Source organism: Pezoporus flaviventris, unplaced genomic scaffold (assembly GCF_033815535.1).
Source record: "Pezoporus flaviventris isolate CSIRO_AGI_PZ_B2104156 unplaced genomic scaffold, CSIRO_AGI_Pfla_v1 ptg000002l, whole genome shotgun sequence".
Lineage (NCBI taxonomy): Eukaryota > Metazoa > Chordata > Aves > Psittaciformes > Psittacidae > Pezoporus > Pezoporus flaviventris.
The window spans coordinates 89,899,432-89,913,346 of NW_026892550.1; the positions used below are offsets into that span (position 1 = coordinate 89,899,432).

Consider the following 13,915-nt stretch of genomic DNA (forward strand, 5'->3'; position numbering starts at 1 on the left):
ATTAGCTGTCAGTGAAACAGCTATTTCCTTTTCCCAGTGAAATAGATGGCAATACTCCTCTATTTATAAATAGAGGAGCTGCACTGTGAATAAAATTAGAAAGAAATTGACTAGCATTCCCCTGGATACAGAGAATCTTTGGAATCTGTAAGCAATCATAATAAAGAGAATGATAAATCATAGCAAAGGCACTGGCCTGAGAGAGGCAAAAGAGCTGGAAAAGGTTTGCATTTCTAGAAGTAAATATCTGAAGTAAAAATTTACAATTTTCTACCAAAACTTGCAAAGAATTCTTTCCATGTTGAAGTCAGTGTAACACAAACTTGCCCTATTTGTCACATCACTTTTGAGAGCTGGATTTCAGTCCAGCGCTGCGACTGAAAGCTATTTCTGATGATGAAGTCTGGAGATTTCCCACTGAACAAGATGCTGTGATCACGTGGACACAAATAAATGATACATAAAATACATATTTTGAATATCCTAAAACATTATTAACAATTTTTGAAGGAGGGGAGCTTTACTGGTTCCCCAGGGTTATTGCTGGGAGGGTTACTGCTGAATGAGCAGAAGAGAACAACAGGAATTACTCTGATAACAGTGTAAGGCATATTGCTGTGACAGACTGACAGGAACTTCTTGAGGCACTGCAGAAGAATATACTTATACTGGGGACTGCTGCATTACTTGTATTACAAGTCATCCTCTTACAGCAAAGCACTTACAACTAAAGCATTGTGTTTGTTCCTGAAGAAACAGCAAAATCCTGCTGGCAACCACAAGAATTGTCAAAGCTGTGATGCAGAGCAATAAACGGTACCTTCAACATGCAGCATCTCTTAACATTTAGCTTTCAGCAGTAAGGAAACATCAGAAGCAGAGGAATTTGCTGGAGCACACAGGCTTGTAAAGCCAGGGCCTACACAAGGCTTTCTACTGGGTGCCTTTTGCCCTGTAGAAAGGGAACTAATGAGTACACAGTCATTAGGCTGTGCAAGTGAGAAAGTTACCTGGGGTGGCGAACTTCCTGTTTCTTCCCAAAGCTGGTAATGGGAGTCACTGCTTGTAGAGCTGTCTGATTTAACTTGATTGCAGCTGCCTATGGAAACAAGACAACAGCTCTTTGACACACCTACTTTACATTGACATATAAAGAACAATGGGAAAGCATGTTGGAAGGAACGGACCAAAAGACGGAAACAAGCTCCCACCTCTGGATTGTCAGTGAGATAGATCTGTCTGGAGATGTTGTTGATGGCACATATCCACTGGAAGAGAAAGATGACATTAAACTCTTCAAGCTCACTTGTATACAAGAATAACAACATTAAAAAAAATATTTTTACCTCCTCGTATTCTTTCTTGCTTTCTGCTTGAAGGGTTATACCCCTAAAATATAAACACAGTGTATCAGTGCTAACAGCGGACACCAGGACTGTTTGACTCCAGGTCTTACAATAATGTCACCAAGCTTTGGATCAACCATCAAAAGAACAAAAATCAGGAATAAGCTCCAGCTAAAGGATACTGCATATGCTGTTTCAGGCAGTTGTGGGGGAGGATGGGCAGGAACATGCTTTTAATTTGGAAACACCCTTCTGGAAACCCAAAAAGGCTTACTATTATAGCAAGCATGTTTTATATGAAACAGCAGCTGAACATGTAGGTGTGACTGGCTGTCCTCAAATAAAACCTGTCTCATACGCTTTGCCTGTAGGAGTGGTAATCTGAAAGCAGTATCTTCTGTCTTCGCAGTCTACAGCCATAACAGAGCAGTTGTCCAGGTCCTGAATCAATCCTCCAGCTACTGCTCCCCTTGGCTGACACATCAAGTTGCCACCTTGAGTGAAGAAATACAGCCTTTCCCAAGTTGTAGTCACCAGACCTGTTTTACTAAAGAGAAGATGCAGTGATAAAGACTCATTATTATTTAGAAATCACTCCAGACATATGTGAAACCACAAACATATCCTGACATTAATCTGAACTCTATGTCCAACACTAAGATTTTTTTTTATGATGAATCTCTTAAGTAAAAGCAGCACCTCACCTCTTCTTAGCAGAGACTAATCCTTAATGAAAGCTGGAAAAGTAAACTAACTCCTAACATCCAAAGTTAACAACATTCAGTACCTCCTAGTTAAGGAGCAGAAGAACTGAGTAACTGACATGAAATACTATTAAGCTGGATAAGAAAAAATAATTCAGTCTGAAGAGCAGCCTGAGCAATTTCAGCACAAAAAGTCATCATTACAAGAAGAATCTTCTACAAGTAGTATCTCTGAGTCCATCATCTTCCTACCTATGGAGCCCTATTATGTTGTACTCCAGCTCTTAGAATGCTATGAGAAATTAATAAATGTCTACTCACACACACAAAAAAATTACTAGTCAAATAAAATAAACTGATATTTAAACATAAAGAGGGTTACTATATGCTACCACTATACATAGCTCCTGAGGAAGCTGACGGAAGATCTGGAAAATCTGGAGAAGTAACTCCACGTATGGTACACATTCAAAGTTATGCATTTGCATTGTCAATAGAGATTTTATTTATGTAAAAGAGATTGTTTATGAACACATGTATTAACTACAAAATGTAACTGTTTATTTCTGTAAACACTGTTTTCTTTAGCCCTAAGAACTGGGAACACTTCAATGCAGAGAATCACCCCTATAGGTGAATTCAACAAGAAATAAACTCTATTTTCAGGAAAACAGTCCCAAATATCTATAATTTAGCTTCTAAATCCCATTTCCAAAGATGACAGAGATACTTAGGAGCCAAAGAGTACAACTACCACAGTGATTCAGGAGCTTCAAACATCATTACCTGAGGAGTCTTTATAACCAAAAAATGTAGCAGCTAATTAGAAACTAAACTAACTAGTGAGTAGCAAGAGTTCTTACTTTCTAAGATTAAGGTAGCCAGCCTTCTGGATAAGATTTCTGTTGATAGCAGGTGAAGTTACATCAGAATCTGGGGTGTAAACGGATTCATTAACTGCAATTAAATCCTGTTGGGATACCCTCATTTTTTCAGCTTCAGCTTCCAGCTCTCCCTGTATGCTGGAAAAAAAAACCAACACAACGAGAAAACCAAAGCCATCATTAGTCAATTTATACCAGGATACAGCAACATCTGTACGTCAAAATGAACAAAAATACCAGTTGAGATACAAAACCTTTGCAAAGGCAACAGCCAGTGCAGATTTACCAAGTGCAAATCAAGCCTGACCATCCTAATTGCCATCTGTGATGCACCGACTAGCTTGGTGGATGGGAGAAGAGCAGTGGATGCCATTTCCATTTGATTTCAGGAAGACCCCTGACACAGTCTCCCATAGTATCCTTACAGTACACAAATTGGTGTACTACAAGATAGGTAGAAAACACATCTGGGCTACATAGCTCATGGGGTTGTAATCAGTAAGATGAAGCCCAACCAGTACCCAGCTATTAGTGATGTTCCTCATGGGTCAATACTGAGGCTTGCATGTTTGCAGTCTTTAATAGGAGCTGGACAACCCACACAAGCAGATGACAACAAATTGGGAAGACTGATTGCAGACATGGTAGATTGAAGGGCTGCTGTTCAGAAAAACCTTGACATGCTGCAGAAATGGGCAGATAGGAGCCTCATGGAGTTCAGAAAGGGGTAAGGCCCTGCTGGGATGGAATAAACCCATGCAACTGTAAAGGATGGGAGGTATCAACAGAAAATAACTTGCAAAGGACCTGCGGGTCCCAGAGGACAAGTTAAACATGAGCTAGCACCATGCCCTTGTGGCAAAAACAGGACAGCCGCATCCAGGGCTGCATGAGCAAGAGCATAGCCAGCAGGTCAAAGGAAGGAATTATTCCCACCCATTCAGCACTGGTGAAACTCCAGCAGAGGCACTGTCTTGTTTTGGTGCCCCAGCACAGAAAAGACAGAAGTCAAGAGCCACCAAGATGGCCAGGAGGCCAGAACACATTGACTGAGAAGAAGCTGCCAGAATTACTTATCAGCCTCATGAAATTAAATCTAAGGGAGGGGTGTGGGGGGGGTGTGTCTCACTGCTAGCTTAACCTGATAGGAGGGGTAGTAGCTAGACCCTTACTGGAATACACAGTGATAGGATGAGAGACAATGGGCACTAGCTGCAACCACATACTGTGCGCACTGTGCACAAGAGGGAGACAGAGAGTGATGCTCAGAATTTGACCAGACACGGTGCTGAGCACTGCTGTAGCCGACCCTGCTCTCGACAACGGAATGGACTATATAACCTCTTGAGTTCCACACCACAGCAGCTGTTCTCTGACTTTCAGAGAAACAATACTAGCAAATATTTGATTTCTTAATTAACTTTTCCAAACTCGAGGAGTTATTAACTGTATCCAGGCTCCTGGCAAAACTCATGGGGTGGGAAAATAAGAATACTTGACATTGCATACGTTCAAAAGTCCCTAATACTTGCACCTATGCAATAAGCAATTTTATCCCTACTTCCTATCCAAGTGGTTAAACCTTTTGAATAACGCAAGCATGTAACGCAGGCAATGTAGTCCTGTCTCTGACAGTGGCAAAAAGCCTGTGGGAAAAGTACAAGACAAGTACGTATATTTCTTCCCTGGTCTTCACACCAGTCTTTTGTAGATGTTGGTGATATCCTGTAACTGCTGAAGTAACCTAGAGACACAGCGATGCATTTAAATCAGCACTAAACAGTATCTGACTGGCCCAGGAGAAGGGGTTTTGCATCATGCTGTCTGTTTCACATTAGCTTACTTCCAACTTTTCTGCATGTTGAGAAAGCTGAGACTTCCTAAGCTCCCACATCACCTCCAAAATGAGAACAGCTGTGTGCGTCTAGCCAAGTCATATGAGAGGCTGAGTTATAAAGGCTGAGTAGTATCATTAGATCTGAATTAAATTAGCCCATATTTTGTAAGCTAGTGCTTTTTCAACGTTATCATTAACTGCCAGAATAAGAATTATTTAAATTCCACTTTGAAATAAAATCGAACAGTGCTGGCAGTTTCTTATATAGGGGCTACTTCAATGAATCTTCCAATCAGACATTTTCATTGCACCACAAACTGCTTCCAATAAAACTGCCCTTAGCATCTTCATGGTTCCAAAGACTGGATTATTCTTCCTAAGGCATGTTTCTCCCATCTCTCCAAGAGGAGAGATAGTCTCATCTCCGAGGTAGAAGGACAGAAAACTTGATAATTCCAAAGTTCTATGCATTTGTGGCAAACAGACCACTTGGTTACTGAGAATATTCTGGTTATCTGTATTCTCTTACGTGCTTTTACACTGTTTGCAATACTCACAGCATAAATGAAAATACTGTTAAATATGAGACTCAGGTTTCAATCAGCTTAAATACAGGCAAGACTACATCGCTGCTGGAATTCTGTACCTGCACAATATGTCTCATCAGTTTGTGGTTCCAAGAAAACAAATCTGACAAATAAAACCCCTTTAGCCTGATTAGCAAGCAGATCTGACTCACTGCGTCCTTGTGATCCCCAACACTAAGGAAGTAGAAGAGTGGGCTGCACAGTTTTTCAGTGATTGCATAATCTTAAATCATGAAGCCATGTTGTGTGTTAGTAACTGCCAAGCTACAGAGTGTCATTCAGAATTCTGCAAGCTTCTCTTCCAGTTTTTCCACAGACATCACACTCCTGTACTAGTTACATTTGATTCGTACTTTCAAGCTTTGCTGTATGGCAGACATAAAATACAGACTCAGAAAAACAACTGAGCAGCATATTTTTGCTTCCAGTTACTACCATGTACTATCCAGAATTCAAATCCTTTGGACTCTTTGGAAAAGTCCAAAAGCTCATTCTAAGGTGAGGATCCAGTGACAGGATCCTCACTGTGCCTGTAAGACACAAGCAAGATGCTCTAGCCTTACTAAATAAAGGGCACTATTTCAAGGGAGTTTAAATCTGTCCTCCAGCCTATACAAATGCTGCAGACGGATTTATTTCAGGAGTGAGGGTGAAAAGATACATAAGTAAATATAAAGGTACAGGAAGTAAAGAATCATTTAGTGAAAGAATCTACTACGCAGAACAATTACTTATAACTCTGTTCTCAAATTAACAAGTATGCGTTATTCAAAATGCCACCAGAGTCAGAATAAGTAATGATTTAGCTACAGTCCAATATGAAAGGAATGAAGCAATAATGTGAAGGACTCAGTCCAGTGTTTCAGCTGATTTAAAATAAATGATGAATGTTCTAATATGATTATACTTTAAAGTTTATGTTTACAGGGACTTAATCACAAAGCAAAGGTCAGTCTTCACTATAAGTAGAAGATGGGGGTAAGAGTAAGAAATAGGGAGTACAAAAGTGGGTCAGTTTATTGAAAACTTAGCCAGAGAAGGCTGAAATCAGTGGACTGGTACTGGATGCAATGGATACGGCTCTCTAGGACAAGGAGTTTTGTTTGCCTTGTGCAGCTACAACATCACACACTACAGGCTCTAAATCCTTATTCGAGATGTTAATGGATTATTGTTACAGTATTATTACAGAAGAGCCAGCAAGTAACTCAGAATGGACTTCAGCTCTAATGTATTAATTCTGCTAACTCATTTCAAGCCCAAATTGGATGCTTTTGTGTCCAGGTTGAGACACAGGGATGTAAGAAAACATATGAACACTTTACAGTATATAGTTCCTGACTATACTGTACAAACACTCTCTGTAGTGCACTGACAGCATTTTCCTTTGCATGTACAAGCATACTTCCTTTCCACTTGCTGCTTCAGCAAAATATGCCCAACAGTGTAATGCAAACATGGTAGGAATCTCTTAAGGAAGGCACCCTGTTACATGCTGAAGGTTAGAGTGCTATTACTCAGAAATCAACAGAATGACAAGAGGAAGCAAATGTACTGCATTACCTTTGAACCATGTCCGAAACAGATGACAAAAAGCTGTCCATTCTTTTGGAAAACATCTCTGCTCCTTTCTTAAAAAAGTTGATCTGAAAAATACAACAAAAATGGACACTAGAAGTTATCTTGGCTTTGGCATACAAATACCAGATTGTGAGGACTGAGTTAACAATGATCCCATCATGACTGATGCTTTTGGCTGGTGCTCAAACACACGGTCAAAGCAGCTGCATTGCTTTCTTTGCATTTTTCACTTTTGCAACTTTCCACCCTCACACACACATAAGCTACTGGCTGCTGACAGATATGTTTCTAACAAACTTGCTAAGTATCTGCAACAAGGGAAGAGGCAGTCTTCTCCCACACCGGCACTGGGCAGAATTGGGTCTAGTGATGTTGTAAGCCACTGCGTGCAGTGCCACCATATCAAACAGAATGAGGCACAAGCCATCCATTAGATTTATTTGTTCAACCTGGACTACCAGCTCCAACCTGGAAATTTTAACAGTGCTAAGGCAATTGTCAGTCAGGAAAGTGATAAAGTGTAGCTGTGCCATCAGAAGCCTCCAGGACAATCACTTATGTCAACTAGAGATTTGCCATGGATTTTGTTCTACTGAAGGGGCTATAAAAAGCTACTAAGGCCAAAATGCACATTTTAGGACAGAAGATGAATTCACTTAGCTGGTAAGGCTCTGCAGGCATGCAGCAGCAGCACTCAGTGTAGACTTGACCTTGGGTAACCTTCTGTGGGGCACACAGTCATCATTAGGGCCTACTGGCAACTGTGTGAAACATGGACATGGCTAATGCATGTTTGCAATTAATTAGCTTAAAACAATAAAATCGGTGAACTACTCTGGAAAGAGATATAAAAACAAATTCTTGGTTGTTAAGCAATATATTAGCCATTTCATTCAATTTTATTTGTGATTCTGTTCCTTTCCCCTAGCCTTCGGACTCTGGATTCCTTTTACCTGGAACTCAGATTCTGACAACCACGTTACTGACCAGACTCCCTTTACATACAAAGGAGAGAAACCATGCTCTCTTAAAGAATGGTTTACCTATTCTATTTCAGAAGTCTACTTCAGGAGGGAAGAACTTTAAATTCACTGATGATAGACTGACACGCCTACCTTAGATGTTGATGTCAGTTTTCAGTCAAATAAACCCTGTATTAGCCACTGCTTCTTCCAAAAATTCTTTATGATCTGCTTTCATTGGGAAGGTGAAATATTAGACATGTTTTGAGTAATTAATAAAAAAAACACATACTCAGCCTAAAGGGCAGTTTGTGGTATTGAAGCATCCGTATCAACTGGCTTCTAGCTACTCAGTCATTCTCATGATGACCCAAGCGCTTCCTGTATAAAGCACTCAGATATGGCAGTTTTGCCAGGTGAGTTCTATTTGGCTTCCAGTAAAGGAAGCTAATGCAGTTGTTCCGCTTACTGTAATTAGAGCTGAGAAGCAGTGTGTACTCCCGTGATCGGGAAAGTGACCGAATTCTCATTTATTACCTATTTTATATGGGTCACATGATCTGCAAAAGACACAGGACAATGGAGATGATGACCCACACTACAATCTCAAACAGAGCACTGCATCCAGTTTTCGTTTTCATAGCCCAATTCTCATTTTCCCAACTTTCTTTTATCAATGTCGATGCACAACACACCATTAAAATGGGTGGTAATTGGAATCAAGTGCTTTGAAAATACTAGGATGTCTCCTAACATCCTGGAGAATGACATTATTAGTATTAGGCACTTTACAGAGCTGAGAAGCACTCTATGAAATTGCTGGCAGAATAAAGATTAGAAAGAGGATTTGCCAGCCTTATACTCAATCCACTCTACTGTTCTGTCATTCCAGTTCTCCAGAGCATGCTCTGTTCCCTACCGTGCACACTCCTCATCAGTATGCTGAACATTATGTGCTGGGAAGGGAACTGCTACATAGGAGAGTTTGTGCAGACAGAGTAAACAGTGGAAGCAAATGCTGCTGCACTGATAGCTTAGCTGTGAAAAAAAATTAAGCCCAGGCTGATTTTGCATTTAAGCGTACTGGGGTTTTTTTCATTGGTGTCTTTTCTTAATATCTAAGCATTCGACTATCTCCCACAAACAAAATCAGTTGTTAGCATCCAGGCAAGCTGAATAAATGTTTTTCCCTCCGCCGGTACGGTGTGTAAGTTCTCAAAAGAAGAAAAAAACAAAATTCCAGGACTACAATGTTTTACCCTTCCCACGGAGGTGTCCAAGACGTACAGACACTTTCCTGTCCATACCTGTCCTCTAGTATATCCTAGCATAGGTTCCATCATTGCCACTCTCTTCCTGTACTGCAGAGCATTCAGGGCACAGTAATATTGCAGAGATGAAAGATGCTGCTTTCTTCTTGCATTTGCCACTTCTTTTGCCACTTCTGCCTTAAGCTGAATAAAAATGGATAACAAGGCTGACAGTGTTATTGTGCATATGGATACATTTACAGATTATTTTCAAATTGTCTTTAAACAACTCTTATTACAGAACTTCTCCGCATTGAAATGATGGCGGAGAAACTAAGAAAGTAAACCCAAAACTCAAAGCAAGTACTTCAAGCCCTTCTCTGGCAAGATACTTAAGCATCTGGGGAGTTCCTGTGACTATAAACTATGTAACTACCACAACTAAAATTCTGTGTCTGATCTCAGTGCAATAGATTCATTTGCAGGTGAGATCACAACACAAGCCTACAGATGCAGAATTCAGGGATTAATAATTTGCAATATGATATATCACATTCTGTTTTGTAAATCACTTCCTTTAAAGGACCCCCATGCAGAACTGATGCTCTCTTAGGATAGAGCAAATCACACACGTTTTGGCATACAGGGATATATTTTGGAATGGTGGTCCAGAGGGCAAAGAAGAAGAAATGTAAAACAATGCCACCAACAGAATTATGTACTGTAAGTGGAATGACAATTGATATAAAAAATTCCATCAGGAAGGTAGATGGGAAACAGCAGACACAAGGCTTCACGACAGTTCACAATGAATTGTACCCAGAGATTCAGCGTCATCACATATGCTGTACAACAGTAGGCCTACGCAAATCTATTTATAGCCATTTGGACTGCCTCTGTCTGAAGAGCTCTCCTGGATCTGAAGGGCTCTAGTTCAGCACAATACCTGATCATTGCCTAACTTGGAGAAAACAGGCATAACTTTGTTGAATTGCGGTTTAAAAACTCTGTGTCTGCTTGGGAACCAAATCACAAGTACTCTTGAACTACTGCCAGTTTAACTGATGAACTCTCTGAAACGCCCAAGTGAACAATGATGCAGACGGAACGGCTGATGGAAACTTTTCCTCTTCCCTTTCACGTTTGTTACCTTTTCATTTTCTTTCCTTTTCGGTAACCTGCTATACTTTGCCATGGACACGTCATGTTCTGTAGACAAGGAATATTATTTTTTTTAGAAATGTGATGTGTGTATGCACAGTTTCAAATGGTTTCTGTGATATAACAGGTGCCCACCATTAGAAACAAACAAAACAGGGAAACATACCGTTGCTAGCAAGGCCAAAAAGATCCTTCAAAGTGCTTACTTCTGGAAAACAGAAATCAAATATTCAAAGTAAAACCAGCTGTAAAAACCTTGTTCCACTGAGACCATTTGTGGCACATTTAATGGCTAAATCACTCCAATCCTTTCACAGCAGAGATGCACAGGTTGTTCCTGTCTTGGTAGTGATAAACCAATTCAGCTGCTAGAGAAATAAACAGGCAGATAGCAAAGTAAAAGCCAAGTTTACCTGATTGAGCAAGTTATCTCTATGAAAAAGACTGTTTATCTGCCAGTGAAATGTACCCAAAGCAGCACCATATGTTTGTTATGACAAAAGGAACACTGCTATCATAAAGATTGCCAGTTCTGAGTATCTTCCTGATGATCCTTACGTGACACTGGGAAATCTATTGTCCCAGAGACACATGAACTAAGCACTTTTCCTGTACATCTTCATCAACATGTAACATTTTGTGCTAAATTCCTCTGTGGAAAGAAACATGCATCTAACACATATGACTGCTGGCTATGATGCTTACATTGCAAACACTGAGTCTCTGACACAGGTAACTCAACTTTCACACATGTTGGGCACAAGCTCTCTCAGCACCCGTATGTATGCTGCAACTGGCAAAGACCTTCTCAAAAAGCTACAAAGAAAGCACATTCACAAGAACAGACATTATGCAGCTTTGAAAAGAAAAAGGGGAAATTGCAGGATATCATCAGGGTCTCTGATTATCTGCCACAACCTACTCATTATTCACCTTCACTCCTCCCTTTTCTCCCAGAACACTTCCTCATGACTGATGCAGAAAGACAGAAATTCTTTCCAGGACCGACTAACTTGTACCTAGATGTTTCTACAGAAATCAACACATAGACATAACCAGACCAAAAGTAAAAACAGGAACACTGTTAGTCTTCCTTGCTTGCTTGTTTAATCCTATGATGAAATTTTAATTGCAAGCTTCACTTGCACTTTCTTTTTATGTCTTCTTTTATTAACCAGGGGGCAGAATCCAGAAACATGGCAGCATAATCACTATATCAGTGAAGCCACATTAAAGATGTGGGAAAGTGTTTACAGATCCAAGATCTTACCATCCAAATCCTGATTTGTATTTGACATTCTATGATAAACCAGATATCCATTAATAGAGACACCTCGATGTCTTCACAATTTCAAATGAGATGCTGTGATGCAAGGAACCTAAACCAGTCATTATTCTGCTGTAGTTGTTTTGTCTCCCATCAAAATGATGTCTTTAATAAGTACATAAACAGCACTGAGATTAGCAAGATGAGAAGTGGGCTTAAAAAAAGGCAAACACAAAACAAAACCAAAAACCTGCAGTTAAAATTTAAAACTCATGTTTCTGTTGCATGCATAGGTTAGAGTGTCCTTGACCTTGAATATGAACTTTTCAAATGACATCACATGTTTGCATTATTGCTTTGCTATATGAATTTCCAAGTTTGTGTAATCAGGTTACATGGAATCACCCTTGGCTGGCAAGGATTTAGAGAGGACTGATTCCTTAGAAGGACAGGAATAGATTATACTCTCAAGTCAAAAAAAAACATTCCTGTTTGTACTTTTCAAACAAACTCAAACTTCTGAAGTGAGACAACCACTGTTTGCAAGCCAGATGCCCTTCTGAATTTCCCTTCTTTAGGCAATCATAACACCAATGACTTCACTGAAATTATACCAGTGTAAAAGCAGAGTGACCCAGCAAAGAAAAAAACTGTGTATTTTCAAACTTGCACCATACAACGCATAAAACGTGGTGAGCTTGCAGTGTTTATGCCCGAGTAACAGCACATACCCATCAAAGAAATTCTGTAGCGGAAACTAAAAAGTAAAACCAAAACTTTTCTGTTCAACACAGAACAAAAGATTACATGGCATTATGTCTCAGGTTAGTATGCAATAAGCAAGAAGGAACACAGGAGGAAAAATAAAGCTTAGAATAAAATTTACCTGTGAGATCCTTCTCCCGAAATTGTATTATTGGGAGAACCATTGTATCTGCAAGCTGTTTTGCCAGTTCAGAATGAAGAATATTGAGCTAAAACAGAGAATAAAGGCATGCCCTAAGACACAGTGTAAATAAATTCATAATTTTAAAAAATAACTGCATTCTACGGCCTGCCATTTGTGTCCAGAGACAAAAAAAGGATACAGAATCATAGAATAGTTAGGGCTGGAAAGGACCTTAAGATCATCTAGTTCCAACCCCCTCTGCCATGGGCAGGGACACCTGCCCATGTACTTCCAATGTACTTCAGTGTTTAAAATACATCTCTCAAGATATCCAACAGAAACTGGGATTTTCCCCTAAATGCTTAATTCCTGCCTGGTGTTTTCCAAGGTTCTTTTCAATTCTCACATACTGTATTAGGGCAGTTCACTTAGCCGTTAATTCTAATGCTTAACTCAACAGGATTTAAACTTTAAGTAGCCTTTGTTAACCAGTTTTTGTTAGCCTTCATACCACAGAGTTACAGTCCCACTGCCATGACTAGAATCTCTTTCCATTCATAAGAGTTACCCAGGACACAATCACAACAAGGGGTAACCACAATGAAAGATCCCAAATATTTCACCTTTTGAGCAGTTTCCTGTTCCTGTTTTTGCAAGTGTTGTTCTCTAAAATTAAGCACACCGAGATATATTTTAAAGCACTCATGTGATTCTGTTTAGTATGAAGGCAAGGCTCTCACATCAGCAGTGGACTGCTAAGAATATCAGATGGGTTCAGGCAGGATAACTAACAGTCACGCTGCTAGAGCAACTCATACTACAAACTAGGAGTGTGCAACAGGCTGACATGATATGCTACTAGTCCTCTAGACAGGGTTATGTGGGTAAGGAAGAAGTCATTATTTCCCACTAGATGCTACAAAACTAAATGAGGGCAATTCAATGCCTGTAGAACAGAAAACTGAGAAACTGGTATGGGGGCAGCTAACACACAGAAAAGCAGGCTGAGGAATGGAGCAGGTTCTTGTGAGGGAAAATGTAACCAACAGAACTGAACAGATATGCTCTCAGCTTTCTGCTCCCAAATGGAATGGTTCTCTTGTGCCTGGGAAAGAGAAACTTCTTGTTTTGATGTATTCATAGTTCATATAGACAAGTACAAGACTTGTGACAACAAATGCTCTTTCCAAGTATCCCCCAAGAGCCCATGCGCAGTTGGAGAAGCCTTAGGAATTCTTCTCACTATCTTGTTGAGAATTATCCATGGGCTCTACAGTTTTTAACTTACTTTTTGCCCCACAGTAGACTAATAAGAACACTTTTCTGATGGCACAGCCCTGCTCACAATAGAGAGAGTGATGTGACAAATGATACTTAAGCAATAAGGACCTACATACTAAGACTATATTGAAATGTTACATGGGCAGGTCTTAACAAAAGCATTTAG

At 39.9% G+C, this 13,915-nt stretch overlaps 1 protein-coding gene across 2 annotated transcripts in view; it reads right to left on the bottom strand.

The window, feature by feature from the left end:
* Nucleotides 1-13,915, bottom strand: part of APPL2 (adaptor protein, phosphotyrosine interacting with PH domain and leucine zipper 2) — a 35,938-nt gene that overhangs the window by 5,765 nt on the left and 16,258 nt on the right. For both annotated transcript variants that reach the window (XM_061445026.1, XM_061445025.1), the window contains 10 exons: nt 12,466-12,553; nt 10,479-10,520; nt 10,302-10,360; nt 9,209-9,355; nt 6,922-7,004; nt 2,914-3,072; nt 1,705-1,893; nt 1,347-1,389; nt 1,212-1,268; nt 1,011-1,099 (listed from right to left, as the gene is read on the bottom strand). In XM_061445026.1, the coding sequence (XP_061301010.1) occupies nt 1,011-1,099; nt 1,212-1,268; nt 1,347-1,389; nt 1,705-1,893; nt 2,914-3,072; nt 6,922-7,004; nt 9,209-9,355; nt 10,302-10,360; nt 10,479-10,520; nt 12,466-12,553 (956 nt within the window). The remainder of the gene's footprint in view (nt 1-1,010; nt 1,100-1,211; nt 1,269-1,346; nt 1,390-1,704; nt 1,894-2,913; nt 3,073-6,921; nt 7,005-9,208; nt 9,356-10,301; nt 10,361-10,478; nt 10,521-12,465; nt 12,554-13,915) is intronic.